Source organism: Biomphalaria glabrata, chromosome 5 (assembly GCF_947242115.1).
Source record: "Biomphalaria glabrata chromosome 5, xgBioGlab47.1, whole genome shotgun sequence".
NCBI classification, from domain to species: Eukaryota; Metazoa; Mollusca; class Gastropoda; family Planorbidae; genus Biomphalaria; species Biomphalaria glabrata.
Genome location: NC_074715.1, coordinates 25,912,516 through 25,936,607, shown reverse-complemented (window position 1 = coordinate 25,936,607; position 24,092 = coordinate 25,912,516). Strand labels below are relative to the sequence as shown.

The 24,092-nt window shown below is 35.7% G+C and overlaps 1 protein-coding gene across 2 annotated transcripts in view; it reads left to right on the top strand.

Annotated features, from left to right (window-relative positions):
• Positions 1 to 4,816: 4,816 nt before the first annotated feature.
• LOC106068164 (uncharacterized) overlaps positions 4,817 to 24,092 on the top strand; it is a 44,410-nt gene continuing 25,134 nt past the window's right edge. Inside the window, exons 1-5 of one of the 2 annotated variants that reach the window (XM_056030735.1) lie at positions 4,817 to 5,036; positions 11,103 to 11,160; positions 11,493 to 11,698; positions 11,932 to 12,027; positions 12,679 to 12,860. In XM_056030735.1, coding sequence (XP_055886710.1) covers positions 4,965 to 5,036; positions 11,103 to 11,160; positions 11,493 to 11,698; positions 11,932 to 12,027; positions 12,679 to 12,860 — 614 coding nt within the window. In that variant the 5' untranslated portion in view covers positions 4,817 to 4,964. The remainder of the gene's footprint in view (positions 5,037 to 11,102; positions 11,161 to 11,492; positions 11,699 to 11,931; positions 12,028 to 12,678; positions 12,861 to 24,092) is intronic. The other variant, XM_056030734.1, reaches the window with a different exon arrangement.

Genomic DNA, 24,092 nt, shown 5'->3' with positions numbered 1-24,092 from the left:
GTCAATTAGAAGGTCACATGTGTTCCGAATAACTCGTAGTAAGATATCTCCCCTTCCCAGCCCCTACCCGCCAAACCTCTCCAGCAGCTTATTTAACACTTTTAGAAATTACATTTAGGTATACTAGATATAAATAGCCCATAAAACTTATTGTATTTGTCTATAGAATAAAAGAAAATGTACAATTACATATTTTCTTTAATTATTATTTCGATTGCAAGACCAAACACTAGAACTAGATAGATATAGTCTACAGTTTATTGTAATAAATGAATTTTACGACAATACCATAAACTATAAGTAGCCTGATTTGCCATTTGAGTTAGATCTAGATAGGATCACATCAAGACTCTGTGTGTTACAGTACAAAAGTATAATTTTTAATAAATCATTTTAAACTGATTATAAATCCTATTATTAGCTAACTCATCGGTTGATAAAAATCTGGATGGACACGAGCATCGAAAATGGCTCTAATGATTCTCATAGAAATTTGACAGTTTATGTGTTTATATCTTTGGGAAAAGAATTACTAGCTGATTGGTCACAAAGGAGAAACTATAGTTCCCAGAAAAAAAAATGTCAGTTATTAAAAAAAAAAAAAAACTAAAACAAATGAAAACTACTTAGATTATTTTATTCATGGTAAACCGGTAACACAGACTAAAAACTCATAATATCTAGGTATCTATGAAAAGTAATCATGTAATCCCCATATTGATGAAATTATTTAAAAATCAAGCAAAACATTAGTTTTTATTAGAATAAGTGTTTACAAATCAAACAAGAATATAAAACTAAAATGCTATTTAACCTTTTTTCCTTTACTTTATTTAGTCTGTTGAATCGTTGGGGCACTATGCAAGATTTGTCAACCACCTTTCTCCATTCCTCTCTGTCTTTTGCCGTAGTTAGAACCTCTTTCAATGGCAGGCATTTGAAACTACTGACTACTAACACTGTTCAGCCATTCACCTGCAATACTTATACCCATTTGGCCATAATTATTTTTTTTCTTACGGCATTTATATGCATACCAAATGCTGCGGAAATCTTGTCTATGCGCATCACCAAGTCAGCTAGTTCTTCTTCTGTCCCTGCTAGGCCATATGTTTATATGTGTACTCTTTGTGTAACTGAATGTATCAAGTCTAAAGAATATACAACACAGCACATGTGGTGGAATATAACTTGCAATAAATAGCGACAACACACTCGAGCGACCTACAAACAGAAATATTTCTTATGTTAGCTCCCTTGTTTTATTTGTATCGGATGTTCTTTCAGAGCTGAAGAAATTCTTTCTTGTCCAAACCTCCCGCAGGACGACGGGGGATGGCAGCTGGCAGGGCATGAACCCCGTGACCATCGAGACGACCAAAAAGTCCAGCACGCATACCGCACGATCAGGCAGCCAGGGTTTATCATCAACAGAGCTATCAGACTGAGGCTTAGTGAACGCAAACATGAAATATAAACAACTAGTCGACCGGCGGCGTAGCATACGCCTCTATTTTGCATGGCCGGTCTAAGACCACTGCAACCTATGTGACCGCAGTGGTCCCCCACTTTCAAAGGATCTGCACTTTCATAGGACCCGCGCTAATTCAAGGTGTATAAATGATTACATTAAATCATTTTATAACTTAAAACAGATTTCCCGCACCCTCTTGTCGATTTACCAGGAGCTCCTGGAAATCTCCCGAAATCGCAAAAATATACGAAAAAGTCCTTAAAATATACGGAAACATATAGCCTACACAAAAATTGTCATTTTGGGGTGTCATTCAATATGGAAAACGCCAATCTTACGCGCGGCATCAGCCGTATTTGTGTAATCTGGTGAAAGAAGCTTCTCGCGCCTCAAACTAATGAAGAATTACTTGAGGTCAACAATTCTCAAAGATAGATTGAAACATTTGGTAATTCTTGTTATTGAGCGGGATCAATGTGGGAAACAGAATTATTATGATATACTGTATGACTAAAGTAATTCTGTACGCAGTAAAGAATGAATAAAATGCATAGACGAATTTATTTTCTAATACAAACTCTTAAATTTCACTTATTATCCGCTTCCCTACCCAAACTCGGCCCCGCGAAATCGTTTCGCATAGGGTCCCACAATGGTTAAGTCCGGCCCTGCTATTTACATATATATATATATATATACCTCAAGGAACAGTCTTGGGTCCACTACTATTTTTAATTTACATAAATGATTTACCAAATTGCATTACTTCAGGAACAAAAGTCAGATTATTTGCTGCTACTCCTGTCCATAAAACTATTTTGTTACCTCGTCAACGAGCTTTTAACAGTTTCATATCTCTCATCCTCTCAACTGTCCTTTCATAGCTTTCTTTGGACGACCATTTCTTCGAGGTCCTTCCACTTGAGGGATGACTTTTGACAGTGAGTCATGTCTTACAATATGACCAAACCAGCCCAGCTTTCGTGTCTTCTCAATATGGAGGAGTTTCTTCTTTTGTCAGCCAGAGTGTTAACTTGGAACAGTAGAATCTCATTTGTCTGATACCCAGCACTTTTCTGTAGCATTTACTCTCAAAGGCTTGAATTCTTCTTTCAGCCTAAGTGGTCAGTGTCCAATATTCACAACTGTGAAGTAATATAGAGACCACAAAAGAAAAATACAGCTTTAATTTTACTTGGAAGTTGATGTTACTCTTCCAGATTGTCTACAGTTTGCTTAAAGCAGCTGATGCCAAGCTTCAACAGGTTTTATCTCTTTTATTGAGCCTTCATCTTTTGTTATGTTTGACCCTAGATATTTAGTGGAGTCAACCACACATGCTTCTCCAGTCAAAAGAGTTCTATCATTGTTTTTAATGACTGTGGCTCCAGCTTGTCTTGTGTTGATTAAAGCTTTTAATTGTTTGATATGTTTTTTTGGTATTGTCATTCTTTTAAGCTACTATCGATTTTAGTGCGGTGGTCACTGATGCATTGTTCCTTTGCTGACTTTATTTGCATGCGACTTCCTTTGTTGGTTGAACTGTATATTCTTCTGCCAGCAAGAGATGAACTTTTAAAAATTCTTTTTGAAATTATTTTTTTTGTTTCCTTCTTGCATCACATCAAGTCCACGCTAAATCCTGCCCACGCATCTCTTCACAAATTTCACAGCCTTTAGACAACATGTGTACATAATTACCTAGGTCACGTGATATGCATATTTGAGTCTTCTTTTTTTTTTCATATTGCCTACAGCCATTCATTTTTTTCAGTAAGTGAAGTGAATGGACTTAATATCTATTAGCCCTGAGTGTGTCAATGATGTGATTATGTCTTCATTTTTTAAAACAGTGAATGGAAACAATTCAGTGTTTCTCAATATTTGTTCAGTTATACCCTAAATTTGTTCAACTTTGACTTTTTTTTTAAAGGGGTTGGATGATTTATATATTTTTTTTACACTATTTCAATTATATCAATTCAATTCCTCCAAATTTATTGCCGAAATAAGAAATTCTATGTATTTGTCAGGATATCACGATGTGTAGCTCAGCAGGCTACTTTCTTGATTGAAAATATGTACATGATAGTGTATGTCATGTTTATTAGATGCTGAAGGCCCTTAAATGAGTTAAGTTTGCTCGTTCATTTCTCATATCTTCTCTATGCAATGAATATAAATGTTCATTGATTTATCAACTTAGATGTTCGCCTACTTGACAATACATTTAGATTACAATTTATGTCTTTATATCTCAGATGACTTGTACAGTCCAGTTCCAGACTTCAGTCTTTTTTTATCGTGATTAGATCCCAGATTGTTTTGAATGTGTTTTAATGTACCGCAGGATTATATGCCATCGAAAACAATCTGGTAGCTTTTAAACAGTGTATCCCGATCTAGGCCCATATCTATCTAAATCAATATCTAAATCTATATCTATATCTAGTATCTATATCTATATCAATATGTATATGCAGTGCATTTTTGTATCTATCTATCTATCTATCTATCTATCTATCTATCTATCTATCTATCTATCTATCTATCTATCTATCTATCTATCTATCTATCTTTCGTGTAACTCTATATTCTATACGAACAAAGTACAACATGGATAGGGGCTATCTCAAAGACTCTGAATCTGGTCGCTTTATGACAAATCCCATGCTACAGCACAACCAATTAATGAACTCATTAATTTGAGGCAATTTTCATTAATGTTCATGGAAGTAACAGAAGGTAGATAGCAAAGCGCGCGCGGCTTAAGGACCTTGTTCTATGTACATTCTGGTGTAGTGATAATTGGTAGAGTAGTATTTCATTAGGCAATCATCAAACACATTGCACGTCTCTCCCTGTTTCCAGTAAGGTAGGCCAGTTAAGGAATGCGGAGTTTTCAGATGACGCTCTGACAAGCAAGGTTACAGAGTGTATTTTCTAGAGTATTATAAAGTAGATATGGTAATGCTAGACAGCTAGAGAATACCGGGCACGCTGACACACAGATTTAACCAAGTGTATCTAGGCTTGCCCAACAACATTGGATGGCTACAGGTTAGTGACAATTGCGGAGGCTTGACTATTTGTTTATAACGTGTACTAGATGCATCACTTATGTTGTTGCCAAACAATGCTGCCCACGTAGGAAGAAGAGAAGAAATATGGTCTTCAATGTTTCAGGTGAATAACCTCAATATACGTCTTAATCTCCTCCTCGGCCAATCAAGTGCGCAGAAAATAATCCCCCCCCCCCGATATTTTTTAACACTCGTTTACGGAAAGCAATCTAAGTAGAAAAAAAAAACAATAATAAAAATAAAAACAAATACAAAACAACTAGCACAACACATCAACCTCTAATTGTAGCATCTACTAGGATGGATTAAGTTGTGTGTTCGCGAGACTTGCTTTAAGGGGGAATAATTGACAGCTTTAAATTGAAGTTATTTTTTTTTTCACCTCATCATTTCAGTGTCATTGCAATATGTTTCTTACAGTTACCGTTCTTGTTTGTTGTTTAGTAAATACACATTACTGTCTTCTGTCTAGGCTCCAGGTAGGTTCAAATTTTAGAATTAGATCTTAAACGCTAAAGTAGAATCTGCCATTATAACTAAAGAGAAAAAAAAGAAAGAACGCTTTTACACACACACATTTTGTTTACAAACACATTGGGTTCTTTAAATAAATAAATAATAAATAAATATACCTGGTTTACATTGTTAAGATGTATAATAGGTAATAGGCCCCAATTATTACAATTAATATTTACATAATTGGTTAACTGACAGAGATATTTCTTTAAGATTTTCTCCGCCGTAAGAATTAGGCACAATAACTATTAATATTTATGCATTTATAAAACAAGGTAATAATAGACTTCTTGATTAGGATTATAATTATTATGTAATGATTTAGTCAGGATTAGTTAATGCGAATAAAATTGAATTGTAGGCACATAAAGAGACTTAGGAAGATGTGTCAGATCTAGGTCTACAGCACGAATCTTCATAGTAACATAAGGGCCTCGAAAATTCTTCATGTGATTTCACAACAGGGTATATTGTAATTTAACGTTCTTTGGTACATATACTCCAAACCTAGGTTTTCATTTTCATGTAACTATTTCTGAACTGGGATAGTCGTTCACCAATGTAATAATAATAATAATAATAATAATCTTTATTGTCCGTAAGGAAATTTGTCTTACAATTGGTGCATTACACCAAACAAAACATTGTAACTATAAAAAACCAAAATGTACATTCACTCCAGACTCACTCTTAATTTACATGTGACAAAGTTTATATCCGATTGTTTCTATTTAATGATTTGATGGCCATGAAAACGAAAGTTTTCTTGTGCCTGTTTGTCTTTGCTATCGGTGTCTTGCATCTCTTTTGTGATGGTAAAATCACAAAATCAATTCATTCTTTGAGAGATTTTTACAGAAAGCTGGCCAGTTAAATGTATTGGTTTCTCTTTTAACACCAGCCATATTAAGTCTAGATTGTAATGGAATAGTTTCGCAGCTTGTTCATTGCAATATAGATTGGCAGAGTTTAACAAAGCTTACCTCTTATAACAGGGGCGGACTGGGTGTCAAAATCGGCCCAGGCATTTCTATACAATCCTGCCGGATAAAATGTATATCATATGGTCCTCAAAATCATTATGTTTTATAGTGCAAGGATAACTGTACAAATCCACAAAGTGAACACTATATCCTTATAAGATATATAGGCCTTATGTTGCTTTTAAATCGCTAAGTATGTATCCTAAAAGGACGAAGCCCACTAGTAGCACTGTCTACTGATGTAGGTTATTACATTATTTTAGAAAATGTGTTAGATTGCATTTGCATTACTAATTTAAAGTTGTGTTACACTGCAGAGTTTGTTTTTTAAACACGATGCTCAAACGGGTCACTTTTATAAGAGAATATTATACAACCTTTAACAATAAGTGCCATATCGACCCACCGGGCATTTGCCAGTCCGCCCCCGCTCTTATATTATATATGCTTTCAAATATTTCTCCAAATAAGATCGAGTTTAAGGATATCCTTTTGGTATTAGCTAGTCTGCATTCATCGGTCTTGTCTGAATTAGGTTTCCGTTTCTGGTGAGTGGGTCTAGCGTTTGACGTGATGAATGGTCACCTGTCGATCTTGGAGACATTTGTTTTCGCTGGCACAGTGTCCAGTGTATTGACTTGATGAAGATTGAGACCTCGAGATTGAGCCCTCGAGTCCTAATTTGTTCAGTGTATTGACTTGATGAAGATTGAGACCTCGAGATTGAGCCCTCGAGTCCTAATTTGTTCAGTGTATTGACTTGATGAAGATTGAGACCTCGAGATTGAGCCCTCGAGTCCTAATTTGTTCAGTGTATTGACTTGATGAAGATTGAGACCTCGAGATTGAGCCCTCGAGTCCTAATTTGTTCAGTGTATTGACTTGATGAAGATTGAGACCTCGAGATTGAGCCCTCGAGTCCTAATTTGTTCAGTGTATTGACTTGATGAAGATTGAGACCTCGAGATTGAGCCCTCGAGTCCTAATTTGTTCAGTGTATTGACTTGATGAAGATTGAGACCTCGAGATTGAGCCCTCGAGTCCTAATTTGTTCAGTGTATTGACTTGATGAAGATTGAGACCTCGAGATTGAGCCCTCGAGTCCTAATTTGTTCAGTGTATTGACTTGATGAAGATTGAGACCTCGAGATTGAGCCCTCGAGTCCTAATTTGTTCAGTGTATTGACTTGATGAAGATTGAGACCTCGAGATTGAGCCCTCGAGTCCTAATTTGTTCAGTGTATTGACTTGATGAAGATTGAGACCTCGAGATTGAGCCCTCGAGTCCTAATTTGTTCAGTGTATTGACTTGATGAAGATTGAGACCTCGAGATTGAGCCCTCGAGTCCTAATTTGTTCAGTGTATTGACTTGATGAAGATTGAGACCTCGAGATTGAGCCCTCGAGATTGAGCCCTCGAGATTGAGCCCTCGAGTCCTAATTTAAGTCGTACAACTTAAACAAAAACATCATCTCATCATCTTTCCTTTGCGTTCCTCATGGAACATAGGGCCTCAGTAAAAACACGGTCTCTTGCTAGTTTTTTAATGGCTTCCCAGCTCTTTCCGGTCCTCTCAGCGTCAACTAGTATAATGCGTCGCCACGTTCTTTTTGGTCTTCCTCTACGTCTTCTTGCCTGGGGGTTCCACTGTAAGGCCTGTCTAGCTCTGTTGTTGGTATCTTTTCTAAAGGTGTGGCCAGTCTATCTCCACTTCCTCTTGAAGATCTGCACCTCTATAGTTTTCTGTCCACTCATCTGCCACAGTTTGGTGTTTTCTATTTTGTCGTACCAGTGTATTTTAAAGATATTTCTCAGAAATGTGTTGATGAAGGTCTGTCCTTTTTTTGTTGTCACTTTAGTTGTTCTCCATGTTTCAGAACCATACAGTAGGGCCGCCTTGACATTAGAGCTAAAAATAGAATGCACTTAAAAAGCGTTCACGATCATCTTTATACATATTCCCCCTTCTTCCCCCCACCCCCACCTGGTCCAGACAAGTGATAGGATCAAAGCGCATTGAGAAAGCTAAAAGCATGAAATTGCGCTAAACAAAAAAACCACTTGTAAAAAATATATTTCTAATCGTACAGATTTATATTTGTTGTTCTATACATTTCTAGATCAATTACACATTTAATGACATGACTGATCCAAACTAATTGATACAATTACACTTTAAATTAACCTTTTTTTTTAAAGTTCTTTTTGTTTTTCTCCTGTTTTAAAATGTCTATTGACAAATCTCCTGGTCCATGGCATCGAAGCTAATATTAACATTAGTATTTTCATAATCAGAAGAGTGGATCGTATTGGCTCAAAAAAATCTTTATTACAAGCATGCAGTTTAATTTTTTTTTAAACTCGCCTCCTGCACATTTTGTAACTCGTCTACTCTGCCTCCAGTTGAAAGCACATCGGTGTCCAAACTAGTTGACCACATGTAGATCTGAATGGTGAAAACACATTAGATTTATCTGTGAGAATGTGTTCACTTCTAGTGAAACCATTAAGTTAAACTACTTTTTAGTACTTAATATCATGATAATAAAGGGCGACCGGTCATTTCATCCCTGGTTATTTCATTCTTGGTCACTTCATCCCCAGTCACTTCATCCCCCGGTCATTTCATTCCCAATTAAATATTTTTTTAAATTCATTGTTTAATTGTTTGATTTTAAGTCCTCATTTCATCTAATATTTAAATATGATTATGTAGAATGCTTTTTGATAGTTTTTGACATGTTACTAATGCGTTTGTAGTGTTTCCCCTGCCACTTTACATTCTTGATGAGAAATCTTATAATATTTTGTAAATCTGGGTGTGTACTTACCTATAGCGCTTCTATTGGATGTGGGGGATATTATAATATTACGTAATGATCAAAGGCCAAGGTGTGGTGGAAGTAGTGGAAATCATTTAAAAGATAAAACGATTAGAATACTTATGATCATGCCGCTGATAACTCCTGACGACCAACTTTTACTTCATTTTTCAATCGCTCTTTCTTGAAAATGGGCACGTCATTTTTAGCATTGAAATATTTTTTTCTAATAAAGGCTGACTTCACCAATCCTTAGGATATCATGTCACCTATATAAGTTTTGCTTAAATTCCTTTTAAACATTAATGTTGTAAATTGTATTATACGTCTTTATCGGTATATATTTCATATTTTTCTCGATATTTCATTTGTACATGTATATGTAAATATGTATTTTGTTTATTGATATTCACTTTAGATATCAACACTGGTATATTTAAGTGGACATAAATACTTGCTTATACTATATTTCAGTCATGATATAGAGGTTTAGCCTTTATAATTGACTGAGTGCTTATTGGAAATAATCTTGTATGTATATATAAGGTGTGACTCTCTCTCTCTCTCTCTGCCATTAGGCGTCGATCTGATATAAATTTTCCCACCCCACTCTATCTTATTGATGTAGATCAGTGGTTCCCAAACTTTTTTGTCTCGTAGACCCCCTTACCATGTTTTCTGAGCTACGGTAGACCCCCCCCCCCAACTGATTAACTTATATTGCATTTTTTGCAAATTTACCTATTCCATTTTTTTGAAACTTATTTCTAACTGATGTGAGTCGAAGTATGAATAAGTAATTTAAAGCTACATACATCTGAAGTAAGAGAGCTCTTCTTTTTTATTGATAAAAATTCAAATTTAAATCAATAAAATAACAATATATATAATTATATATATATATTTGCAGGTTCATCATCAATTTCTATGGATATTATGTTTCATATAAGAATTTGATGTTCTCTGAAGTAGTCCTTAAACATTATATAATAATTAATTTATTAATTAGCCTTAAGTATCATTGTAAATGTTTTCGCAAAGAGCAGTTTCTCGTGTATTTCTTGATATTTCACGTCTGGCTCAAATATTGGGTCCGCGGAACTGTTTTCACTATCAGGAGAAGGGGCGAAGGCAAGTAATAGTCGACTAAACCAGTGCTCATTAGCCTTCGCTTGCAGCCTACCTAGCAGATGGAAAACTGAATTCAAACCTCTGCTGCCTTGCAGCTTACCAAAACATGGGAAAGGTTTCGTGGATCAACCCTGAGGAAAAATAAGGAGCCGGCGTTTCTTAGGCAGTTTGCAGCACACAGTGTTACACCCTGTGAGAGCCTGTTATGCCGTTGATCCCAAGCTGAATATGTCGTTTACAAAGAAATACATAAGAAGCTTTTGAACTGTATTGTTGCTTAAATAATATCAGAAGTAGGGTTGCGTAAAACAGTTTTTTAAACTACTTCCACGGCTGGAAAAACCTATTTCTTTTTGTTAAACATTAGTTACATGTAGACAAAATTAAGCTATTTAAATAAGTATTGAAATTAAATAGAACAGTTTTTTGCTTCATTAGCAGGATAAATATTTATAGGATTACCTCAGGTACAAATCTGAGGGGCTAATTGAAATAATTACATTAATGGGATCTGAAAATTAAAGTAACGACCTGCTTAATGAAATCCATGATCATAGACCCCCGTGGACATCTCATAGACCCCCAATTTAATTTTTCCCTTTCGTAGACCCCTTTGAAGTCTTCGTAGACCCCTGGGGGTCTATATAGACCACTTTGGGAATCACTGATGTAGATGAACACAAACACACTTTTTGTTTTTACATGAAATCTATAATTATAGGCCTACATGTCACATTATGTTTCTACATGACCTCTATAATTATAGGCCTACATGTCACATTATGTTTCTACATGACCTCTATAATTATAGGCCTACATGTCACATTTTTTTTAGTTTTTACTGGCATTTAATTTTATTCTTATCTAATGCGTTACACTTTTTGTCATGTCAATGACCGGGAAGCATAATAAAGTCATTTATTTACCATTATCTGTAGACAATATATTTGTCTTCTGCATCATGATTAATTGACCAAAATAAAATAAATTACACGTTGACGATTACTTTATTACTGTTCGATATTGCTACACGCTTAACTTCTCTTGGAATAATTTTTAGTGACATATTTTTTGTTCCCTTCTGTCCGCCAGATTCCTTCAGACGTCTCACAACACAAGTTCTCATCTACTTCTACCAAAATTAAAGATGGTAATAAATCTGCTTCGTTATCTGTGATGTGATTAACGCGTCACTATTTTGAACAACTCAAACAACACTCCGTGTCTACATGAAGAGCCCACGGAACTCATGAGAGTCAGAGAAAAATAATGATATATATATATATACCTAGAAAGATAGTATTTAGAGAAAGTGCGATAGCAGAGGAAGAGAGAGAGAGAGTCAGAGAGAGAAAGACAAACAGTGCGTGAGAGAAATATATATATATATATATATACATTTACCCCCCCACACACACACACACCCACAAAATAAACCTAAACCTATCCTACAGTGATTCTCACACCTTTCTTGTTTTCTAGAGTCCCTGCTCCCAGTGCCAGTGCTAATAGAGTTGTACGGCGATCCAAGGTTTCATCCCAAGGTAAAGGTCAAGTTGACCACGCCTAGCTCTGTCCTCAATCTCGATCTGACCAAGGTGGAGACAATCCTTCACCATGATGCCAAGGTCATTACAATCCTTCCTGATTCTAAAGGCCAACCGGACTTCCAAATAGATGACATCCAGGTAATACAGTTCAATTGTACTAATTCCTTTTTTTTTTTCATTTTTCAAACACTTCAGATACTAGGAAAGTATCCCTCGGATAAATGCCTTTTTCTCTGATAGGAGTTGTTAGGTTGTAACTCCATTGGGCCTTCTGTTCTTATTCTCAATATTTGACTTTGTATATATTTTTCAACTGTGTATATACTTTATGTCAGTGTATACTTTATGTCTGTGTATGCTCTATATCACAGTCAGACGTCAAAAGAATATCAAACCAATTCTTTCACAACGCTGATTATGGCACGGTGGTCAGTCTGAGGCGGCACCATGATGGACAGTATCACATGGTACTTATAGCTTGTTATTAAATTAATTTTCATTTATTAAACACATTTATTAAAAAAATTATTTGAAGTAGATAAACTAATGACTTCTTAATAATTTATGGGGAGAAAATAAAACATTTCTCGTGCAGTAGTGTGTGTACAGCGTTTTAGAAACAGATACACTTTATAAAGCCCAATAAAAGAAAGGGAAGAAACCGATGGTAATGTTGACGATTTAATATCTTTTTTTTTTTGGTCAAGATTATTGACCCCCCCCCCCCTTCTTTCGGTGGATTTTCCCGATGTAATGGACAACTAGCAGAGGAAATAGCCCACCTGTCTTAGTCAACCACTCTTGTCACATTTTGTGTCTCTAAGACCGCTACTCTCCCTTTGCAACTTCTCATGTGACTAGAAAGGCCAATCCTTGATACACTGCTGAGGTCACGGGTTGGGCTGACGTAATCATTATGCGCTGTTGCACCTTCAACCTTCCTTCTATTTCTGGTGTGTAAGCCATCTGCAATCCAGGACCTTTCTCTTATGCTCGCTCTCCGTGTCACTCTGTCTAGAACCTCAACAACTAATGTATTAGTACCTATTAATACGTAGAAATACATGATTCCCAGAGGGTCACCAGTTCTTCACATACTGAGCTGATGTCTCTTTCAGGAAGGTCATTTAGACCGTGTCATCGTCATAGCTCCACCTTCGTCTCGGACAAGACATCCCCGTGCCCTAGATACTCAAAGCCACACCTTGTATACATCATGGGACACCTACTATCTGGACAACAACCAACCGGACATCTGGAACTTAAAAGAACACGTGAAAAGATACAATCACATGCTGAGGTCAGACACATATTTTATTTTGTATAATGTGAAATCCGTTACAATGCTTGATGTAGCACATGCAGCTTACATGTTTATATTCTTGTCTGATATATAGAATATAAAACATCCGTTAGTTGAAAAGTTCTACAGTCCACCCATGCTTGGATACTTCCTTTTAGGCTAACACGAACAATGTAGGATCCTGAGCTTTTGAGTGGGGGCGGAGGATATATATATATATATATATATATATATATATATAAATAAATGTCTAGGTTTGAATTTAGATCAGTGTTTCTCAACATTCGCGGATCTTTGACAGCTAGGGGGTCTGGAGGAGCACTGTAATCTCTGCATTCTTAGATGCACAAACGCCTCTAATGTCTAGGTTTAGGATCCATTGAATATAAAGAACGGATGGCTGCGCGTGGACTGTCAAACCCTGCCCGCTCCCACACCCCTTCGTCCTGCGGGAGGTTTGGACTAAGAAGTAAACTATCTTCAACTCTAAAGAACATCCGAAATATGTAAAACATTTTACAAACAAACATTTTACAAACACTAAATAGCAGGGCCGGACTTAAGCATTGTGGGGCCCTATGGGAAACGGATTTCGCGGGGCCAAGTTTGGTTAGGGAAGCGGACAATAAGTGAAATTTAAGAGTTTGTATTAGAAAATAAATTCGTCTATGCATTTTATTCATTCTTTACTACGTACAGAATTACTTTGCGAGCCTTGCATGTAGGAAAGTTATACAGCATATCATGATAATTCTGTTTCCCACATAGATCACGCTCAATAACAAGAATTACCAAATGTTTCAATCTATCTTTGAGAATTGTTGACCTCAAGTATTTCTTCATTAGTTTGAGGCGCGAGAAGCTTCTTTCACCAGATTACACAATTACGGCTAATACATAATGCCGTTTTTAATATCCCATCTTGCATAAACAACTCTTTCACTTTTTCCAGTCTTGCCAACTTCACCCATTTCCCACCAGTTGTCCATCGCATTTCGCAGCTCAGTGACGAAGCCCCTAAAATCATTCTGGCACGACTTTACACTGTGTAACCTCTTACGGCAGGTTTCCTCATGGCCATGACGGAGTAACACAGACTTAACTTCCTTATATTTTTCATCTACGAACAAATTATCCCACCACATACAGTTCTTTAAAAAAATGGTTTGCTTATATGAGAGGAGCATCGATCATTCCTTCTTATCAATCTTATACCTTGTTGCTACGGCTTCATAATGTGCCAGATAAGCCAACAGATCTTCCTCTTCTTTCATGCACTGGAAGCTTTTATCCAGCTTGTCCAGAATATTGATCTGCTGCACTTCTACTTGCCGCTCCACCAGCATTTCGTGCGGACCTTTCTATCAGGGTCGAGCTTTTTAGAGAGAAACAAAAGTCATTGTAGTCCCTTTAACAGTGTCCACTGAGAAATGTTCTTGTGATGTGGCAGGTTTGCAACAATATCGCTCTCTTACAGGCAACGAGAATCTTCTTAAGGATGATAAAGGCCTTGCAGTTATCTGTGAGCGGGGCTGGAATTACGGGAAGGCAGGCGGGCCTACAGCCCAGGGGTCTCCACAGAATTTTTTTTTGTTTAAATCTATATTTCGATAGGTCAGCAACTTAACTTTTTTAGAATTATGCAATCTAGTTATTTTACCCAGGACCAAACTATAACTGTTATAGTTGGTAACAGTGACGTGGTTGGAAAAAAGTGTCAGTTTTGTTTTAGTGCAATCCTATGCTCGTACTATACTACTGAGTGACTACATGGCCTAAACCCTAAATGTGTACTTTTTGTTTGTACAGAAATTAATTTTAATTGACAAGTAATGTATTTCTTGTATACTTTGGCATGCTTTTGGACCTGAGTATTTGTGTATTAATAATGAACTTTTATTAAAGCTCTCGAAAAAGTGTAGGGGCCTCCATAAAAATTCTTCCCCAGGGTCCTCCACATCCTTATATCTGTGAAGTCAGTTAATATAATTAAATCAGTTGATATAATCTCCCTCAGTTGATATAATCTCCCTCAGTTGATATAATCTCCTCAGTGGATATAATCTCCCTCAGTTGATATAATCTTCTCAGTTGATATAATCCCCTCAGTTGATATAATCTCCCTCAGTTGATATAATCTCCTCAGTTGATATAATCTCCCTCAGTTGATATAATCTCCCTCAGTTGATATAATCTCCTCAGTTGATATAATCCCCTCAGTTGATATAATCTCCCTCAGATGATATAATCTCCTCAGTTGATATAATCTCCCTCAGTTGATATAATCTCCTCAGTTGATATAATCTCCCTCAGTTGATATAATCTCCTCAGTTGATATAATCCCCTCAGTTGATATAATCTCCCTCAGTTGATATAATCTCCCTCAGTTGATATAATCTCCTCAGTTGATATAGTCTCCCTCAGTTAATATAATCCCCTCAGTAAATATAATCCCTTCAGTTGATATAATCCCCTCGGTTGATATAACCCCTCAGTTGATATAACAAAAGGGTATATAGGAATTTGAGAGAACTTCAATAACCGCTTAATCTCCAAGCTTATGTTCCCATATTTTCTTTGTTTTTCCATTTTCATTTCCCTTATATTATGAGATAGTGGTACGAGTTGTCTATGATGGTATAGTTTTTGTTTAAATATTGTATTAAGAAACAGTAGATCAGGGCGATTAAAGTTCACAAAGTTCACTGACAAAACGTCAGTCAAAATAGGCCCATGCCAGTATAATAAGTGATCAGTAGACTCGAAAACCTCTTGTGTCGAGTATTTGTAATAAGGAAAAATTTGTTGCTAAAACAAATTAACTGTCAAGACAAATTGTTGGTGCATTAATTTTGTAACTGTCATGGCGACTTAGGTAGGCAGATTTGTATAAAGCTGAACATCCTGCCATTATGTGTTCATTTGACTCACCCACATTTCCACATTGTTGGCATTGGTCAACAACAATGACTTTTAGGATATATATGCTTCTCGTAATTTTTTGTCCTAAATACTCTGTCCTGTATTGCTGTAACAAGGCCTTCTGTTTCAGGGTAGAGATGACTTGCTTTGAGCCATGATAACAGAACATGTTATAAAGCCGGGAGTTTTCCTGGGAGTGTTTTTTTTCTTTCCATTGTGGAATCTGCCATGCGTCGTCTAAACCAATATTAACATCGGCATTGTTTAGGTTCAGAGGGTTGCTTCGGATTCGTATTTGTGGTTAGGTTCAGATGGGTTGCTTCGGAGTCGTATTTGTGCTTAGGTTCAGAGGGGTTGCTTCGGATTCGTATTTGTGTTTAGGTTCAGAGGGGTTGCTTCGGAGTCGTATTTGTGTTTAGGTTCAGAGGGGTTACTTCGGAGTCGTATTTGTGTTTAGGTTCAGAGGGGTTGCTTCGGAGTCGTATTGGCGTAGGGAGGAAACAAGTCAATGGCTTGAAGCATGCAGGTTGATCGTATTTGTGACACTTGCATCTTGCACAATTTGTAGATACTCTGAAGTCCACGGCCTCCATCCTTCCTGGGCAGGTATAACCTTAAGGTGGAGAATTTGAGGTGTAAACATCTAAAATTGGTTAGTAGTTTTCTCGTGAGTCTGTCAATATCATATAGGTCGGTCTATTGGATGGCATCGAAAGTGTCAAGGAGTACTATCAGTTCATTGCAATGATGATGTCATTGCCTGCTAGTTTAGTGTTGAGGATTTTATTTACTCTTTGCTTATTTTAACAAATAAAGTCTTCTTTTCATTTTGATGGTTTATCGTGGTATTCTGGTTGATTTCAAGAAATTTATAAAGAGTAGCAGAGTTCAGCTCCTCAATGCCTTCAAATATAGTGTTAGTACTGGCTGCCATTATAACGCTAATGATACCACATTTATCTAGGCCAAACGACATACAGACATACGTATTATCACTGAAGAGATTTATCGTTTTAATTAGGGTATGCAATTTTTAAGTGAAAATGTTAAGATTTCGTACTAGAAAATAAATTTGTCTTTGCATTTATTCATTCTTTACTAAGTCCAAAATTAAAATTACGATAAAATTAACTGCACGAGCCTTGCATTGGCAAATTGTTCACTCTGTCGTCTAATTGTTGACCTGAAGCTAAATAGGTCATCAAAATTAGGTTTCCTATAGAGCAAGCATTTCCAAATTTTTAAATCTAACTTCGTGAATTGTTGACCTGAAGTAATTCTTGATTTGAGGCGCGAGAAGCTTCTTTCTCCAGATGCCACAGTTTCGGGTAATGTTAAAAATCTTCTGAGTTTGGGAAAGTTTGGGAAAGCAATTTATCTTTCATACGTGGACAGATAAGCTAAAATTTCTACCGTGGTTTTGGTGGTATTTGGTAGAATCTACCTTAAAGATTCAATTTTATCTGCTAATTCTGGCCTACATATATCTGCTGACGGGTCTGTTGATGACGTCAAGCTTGCTCGAGGCTCGCCGTAAACTTTCGTATGCCATCAGGCTGAAGACTCTTGAAGATGACAAGAAACCCAAATAGATTGTGGTTGGATTTCAGCTGTTCGAATCTCGACTGCAAGGATTGAATTAAATAAATTAGGCCTATATTTTTGGTTTTCGAGCAAAATAAATCCAATGTCAATCTGATTAGAGCATTATGGAATCTATTAAAGAAAGGTAACTCTTAAATTGACAGTACAGTGTTTCATTTTATTCTAACGTGTTAAGATTTTTAATAATAATAATTATAATAATTATAATATTGAGGAATTGGGCTCTGCTACTCTGTATAAATATCTTGGAATAAACCAGAATGCCAAAAAACATACAAAAAGGAAGACTTTCTTTGTAGACATAAGCAAAGAGTAAATGAAATATTCTCAACACTTAACTGTCTGGCAACAGCTATGTCACTACATTACAACAATAGAGCGTCTCAGCACCCCATTACTATTTCAGTGTCATATGACGGATTGACACAAACCTACATAATATTGACAGGCTAAAAAGAAAACTTTACTAACTAAATTTCAATGTTTATACTTCCTAGTCCCTAAGGTTATACCTGCCCAAGAAGGATGGAGGCCGTGCCCTATCTACAAACTGAGCAAGATGCAAATTTCACAAATACTATCAACACTGCATGCCTCCAGCAATAGACTAATTTCTTTCCTAAGCAAATAAGACTCCGAAGAAACTCCTCTGAACCTAAACTATACCAATGTTAATATTGGTTTAGACGACCCAAGGCATGCAAGTCACCAATGAAAAGAAAAAAAAACACTCCCAGGATAATCCCGGCCTTATTACATGGTGACAATATTGACAAGGCTGCTTCCTTAACATGGCTCAAAGCAAGTCATCTCTACCCTGAAACAGAAGGCTTTGTTACAGCAATGCAGGACTTAGTAATTAGGACAAAAAATAATGAAAAGCGTTTCCTAGAACTCGGTGTAGTTGACAAATGCCGAAAGTGCAGAAATGCGGGTGAAGTAATTGAATTAATAATAAGAGAATGTTCAGCTTTATTAGAATCTGCCTACCTAAGTCGTCATAACTAGGAACTATAATAAAGAGCTACAATGAATTTTGTTTCTCTCTAACGAAGCTTGGCATTTAATATGACTGTATGTATTTACTAACTGAATATCATGAAATGATACTATTTGTAGACAGCTAAATATAATTACATTTATTCTTGATAGGCGTCACTTATATCGGTAACGTTGGATGATTAGTCAGATTGGACATCATCCTACGAATATCTATGCATATGTTCAAAATGTTGTAATACACACCTCACGCATTACAAATGACTCTTTCAACTTATTGCACGTAATTTGAAAATTTGGCCATGAAATTAAGTTCGACATCACAGTGTAAAAGATTCGTCAGGACATTTGCGCTGTTGAAAGTATTTAGGTTCCTATACCTTTGACAAACAATGCGCATTCATATTATCTGAAGATTGACATTGACCATTCAAATGACAGCAAGTTTGAGGACCTCGTTCTTGAGACACATTGAAGGGAACATGACGTATGGGCATAGCCGGAAATTTGTCTTACAATTTGTGCATTACACCTAACAAAACATTATAACTAAAACAAGATTACAAAGAGAGTTTGTGTTGCCACACAAACTCAGAGGCGGCCCCCGTGGGAGACGGATCCCTGTCGGATCCGCATATTCACTGGTCGACTGAGGATGGCATCAAGCAGGGTATGAAACCGAGACCGTTGAGATAATCAGTCCTGCGCGCTACCCGCACGACCAGGCATTGCTATTAATCTAATGACAAACTGGTTACAAACTAATAGCATACTATTGATAATATACCTACACATTACGGAATGACAACTACCGGATATGTACAATATGTCAGAAGAGCGCTTTTAAATAATCTTTTGGTATTGAGCATTTCCATTTAAATGGAACTAGAATGAGGATAAAGATCTACTTAAATTTTACTACTAATTCAGCACTCTCAATATCTATATCTACTAGATCTAGATCTAAAATATATATTTGGGATAATGTAGATGTAATTTAGATAAGATTTATATAAAAAAAAAACACTAGATAATCAATTAATAGACTAATTGCAATATGAAATATTAAAATAGTAGATTAGTTTTAGTATTTTATAACATTGCAATATTGACATATTGACAATCTAGACTTTAGAAATAAAAATCTACACTTTAAGCCTAGAAATTAAAATTATAGATCTTGATCTAGTCTAAATCATGGCTGTCTGGTAGTGCGGTTTGCGCGCTGGACTGTCGTTTGGATTCATCGGTCCCAGGTTCAAACCCTGCTCGCTCCCATCCTCCGTCGCCCTACGGGAGGTTTGGACTAGGAAGTAAACTCTGAAGGAAAATCCGAAACATGTAAAACATCAAACATTCTAAACTAGACCAAGAAATTCTAGATCTAGATTCTATAATGATTTTAATTAGAACTTAAATCGAAATCTAGTTTTAAAAATCTAGCTCTAGTGTAAGTAAAAATCTGGATCTAGTGTAAAAAATCTAGATTAGATCTAAATCTAGATCTAAATCTAGCTATTATGTCTTTTTAAAATGCGAGTCACATTACGAGGTTTAATAAACATTACTATACCGAGTTGTTTTAGCATTTAAAGAATTTATTCCATACGACGTCAAAGGAAAAAAATCCACTACGTCACACGGCCTAGTTAGACTGAAAAATGTCTTCTATACGAGCAGCTTCTCGAGGGATCATAGACATTGGTGCAACGAGTTTGTTCTTTTAGCATTTCATTTGATGGGCTAGTTAGACTTAATATATATATATATATATATATATATATAAGGATTAAAGACGCTTTTTTTTTGTTTTGTCTGTCAGTCTGTCTGTCCGTTATGTTAATAGCGAGAAAAAAAAACTAAAAGCTATTGAAAATCTGATTAAAATTTAATTTCCCTTCCGAAACATCGCATTAGTTTTAAAAATTTCTATAATAGATTGTTCCGGATGTTTATATATTTATAGTGAGAGAAAATAAGAGTTCCAGATTAATCAAATGCCGTTAATTAAAATTTGTGGGATGGTCAGTTATGAAAATTAGATGTACCTTAGCCTTATGGAGATTTTTTCCAACCATACTTTGGTGTTAGGAAGTTGTTTTCCATAAAAATCGGAGCATAATATTAACGATAATTAGATTTTCTAACGTTTTAGCTAGAAAGTTAAATGTAGTGTAAGAGAGAAGTGCGATTTTACATAAATAGAGTTAAACTATTTTTCATAAAAAATCCAGAATAACCAATTTTCGTAAATGAGAAAATTATTTGTTTTATTTATTAGAAGAGGGATTTCAAACATTTATTAGCGTTATTAGATTTTTCATATAAAATTCGGATCATTTTTGGCGACGATTTGTAAGAAAATTAAGGTAATGTAGGTCGATTTCTTTTTCGAAACAAAACCCGGAACATTCTTTACCGATTAAACAACTTTTATTATGTTTCAGCAAGAAAATTAACTGTAAAATAAGTCTAAAAATTGATTTTCAATCATCGTTTCTAGTAAATTACTTTAAATTATTTTAAAATCCTGAATAACCTATTGTCGATATTTTTGAAAAAAAGAAATAAAATTATTTGACATAAATTTGTTTTAAGTTAAAAATTCGGAACAATTGATATTGATAAATAAACTATAGTGACGTACTGTCAAAGAATACAAGTGTTATATTAGTCAATTATGCGATTTCAAACAATCATTTGACATAATTTATTTTGTATAAAACAATATCCGGAACAACTTTATAGTTAATGAAATATAAATCAGTATAGATATTTTTATTTAGCATTTATATGCTATTTACATTTAAAAACCGGAACAATATATTAAAGATCATGTGTTTCTTGCAACGTTTAAGCATGGAAATAAAATCTAATATAAGTTAGAAGAGCAAACAAATACTCATTGGCATTGATTTGTTTTTCACAAAACATCCGGAACAATCTATTATAGATACTTAAAACTATTGCTATATTTCTGAATTAAAAAGTAAAGGTCAAATCAGATTTACAATAGCCTTTAGTGTTATTTGTTAATCTAATCGTGACGGACAGACCGACCAACAGACAAAACGTACAAAAATAATCTTCTTTTATTCGGATGGGGGCACTAAACAAAAAATAAATAAAATCTGATTTTTTAAAAAAGTTTAAGGAATTGGTTTAGTACCTGGTCATGTTGCGACGTTACGCTACTGCACGAAAATCGCTGCATAAAAAGTCCATTAAAAAAAAATGTGCGTGATATTTACATACAAAGTGCATTATTAGCCTTTATAAACAAACAGAAATGTTTTCTTTTAATTTTAGCAGCTATTTGACCAGAAAAAACATCTTTAACTATTATTTATATTTGTTGTAAACATTTCCTGTACATTTTATAAATATATTTGACTTAGTGATACTGAAAATACACAAAAATTGTCCATCTTTGTTAGCATATTAAAGAAACGTTTGTATTATATAAGATAAGATAAGATTGCCTCCCTTACATTTACGTAATTGTTTTAGAATTGGTGTATTTTTATGAAAAAATCGCTTGCATAATTAATTTTATAAATTAAACGGTTTGCTTTTAGAAAACCAAAAGTAGCCATTGCACCTAAACTTTTTAAGCCGCATTTAATGATGAAATAATATTTTTCATATCTCTTCTAGTTTACGAGATCTGAGTGTGACAGACGGACAGACGGACATTTTGCACAAACCTAATAGCGGCTTTTTCCCCTTACGGGGGCCCCTAAAAAAAAGTTCGGGGCCCACTGCGGCCGCATAGGTTCCAGTGGCTAAGGCCGGCCCTGGTAGAGGAAGATATTTTATACAAACACACACACCACAAACAAGTGTTTGATTACTCAATGGGCATTTCGGAATTAGCATTGATCATTTGAATGGATTATTTCTGAATGTGCTACTAATTAAATATGAACACTGTTCGAAGTTTTAAAATTACAAGGTTACAAAAGACAGTTTGTGTGGAAACACAAACTCAAAATCGGCCCCCGAGGTGGTCCACCCAGGCAGGCTAGAATGGAGAATGACAGATAAGAATGGAGAAAGAAGTTTGACAGATCTTGTGTAGTGCCCCTGTGATCCAGCAGATCAAAGGATAGGTGAAAGTGAATGTAAAGTTAGATGTGAACCTGGCCCAACTAGTTCCCCTTTGTGGTCTATATGGCAGATGATGTAAAGTTCATCTGTTTTTGTTGCCTACGGATAACGAGGGTGTCATGTAGCCAGGACAACGACCAACCGCCTTTACTTTTCCCCAACTAATGTCCTTTTTGGTACCCATTAGAGCTGAGTGGACTCAGAGGCGCCCAAAGATTCCAAAGTAAAAAATCCGTCCTCACCAGGATTCGAACCCGGAACCCCGGTTCGGAAGCCAAGCGCTTTACCGCTCAGCCACCGCGCCTCCCCTGGCCTAACTGATGCCTTATAATTGATTTAATTTTTTGAAAAGGCTCAATCTCTTATTCGAATCCTCAAAAAAAAAATTTAAAAAAATTTCCGCAATAAAAAAAAGGGCAGGAAAATGAAATTTATAAGATTACTCTTAGTTTTAAATTAAGTCTAACTTATAAGGCATACTAATTAGCTTTTTCTCTTTGCATAACTGATTTAAAAAATTTGATTTTTCGCTTTCAGAAAAAAAAAAGTAGCCGTTGCATCAGAACTTTGAATGGTCTAAAATATTGTTATGTCCGATTTTCAATATCTTTTCTAGTTTACGAGATCTAAACGGGACGGACGGACAGGCGCCACTTGTAATCGTGCAATGCGCCACTTTCGGTGCATGCTTCATAGGTTGGCCACCTCTGCTTTAATTCATCCATGTCTAATAGACGAGACACACTTATGTACACTTACGTACTTTATATACACACTTATTACTATATGTACACACATATGTACTTTATGTACTTACTTATGCACTATATGTACACACTTATGCACTTTATCTACACACTTATGTACTTTATGTACACACATATGTACTTTATGTACTTACTTATGCACTTTATGTACACACTTATGTACTTTATGTACACACTTATGTACTTTATGTACACACTTATGTACTTTATGTACACACATATGTACTTTATGTACACCCTTATGTACATTTAGTCAACCATGAAACCGTTTGTATTGCCATGGAGCAACTTAGATAAGGGATAGGCAACCAAAACGAGCTAGTCATCCTGGTATATATGGGCATGGGTTCAAACCTCCTCCCCTCCGAAACAAGGGGGTTTTGATTTAAAACACCCCCTACCAGGGGGGGGGGGTTTGCAGTTAAATCCACCTCTTCTATAAAACAAAACCAAAAAAATAATGTAAACGACTATTCCCAAATTCCAAGAGGATAGCTAAGGAAGATTTTGAATTTAACCCCCCCCCCTCCGAAATTTACGATAAAGCCCCTCCCTTCAATATAATTTATCACCAATGAGGTGTAGGCTTACCTACCTATTACCCATATAAACTCGAAATATATTTTTTTAAATTCTTGGGTAGATTCTATGAGTTTCCAATGTTTTTAACAGCCAGTCATGAGGCAATGGGTCCAATGCTTTCTTTTGTTGTAGTAAATGTAATTTGTTCCCTCTGTTAGCTAGTTGCAATTAATTCCACCAAGAGCTGTAATGTATGACACATCAACTCTTCAATGCAACCTTGTTATTTCTCTGCTCGTAGTTT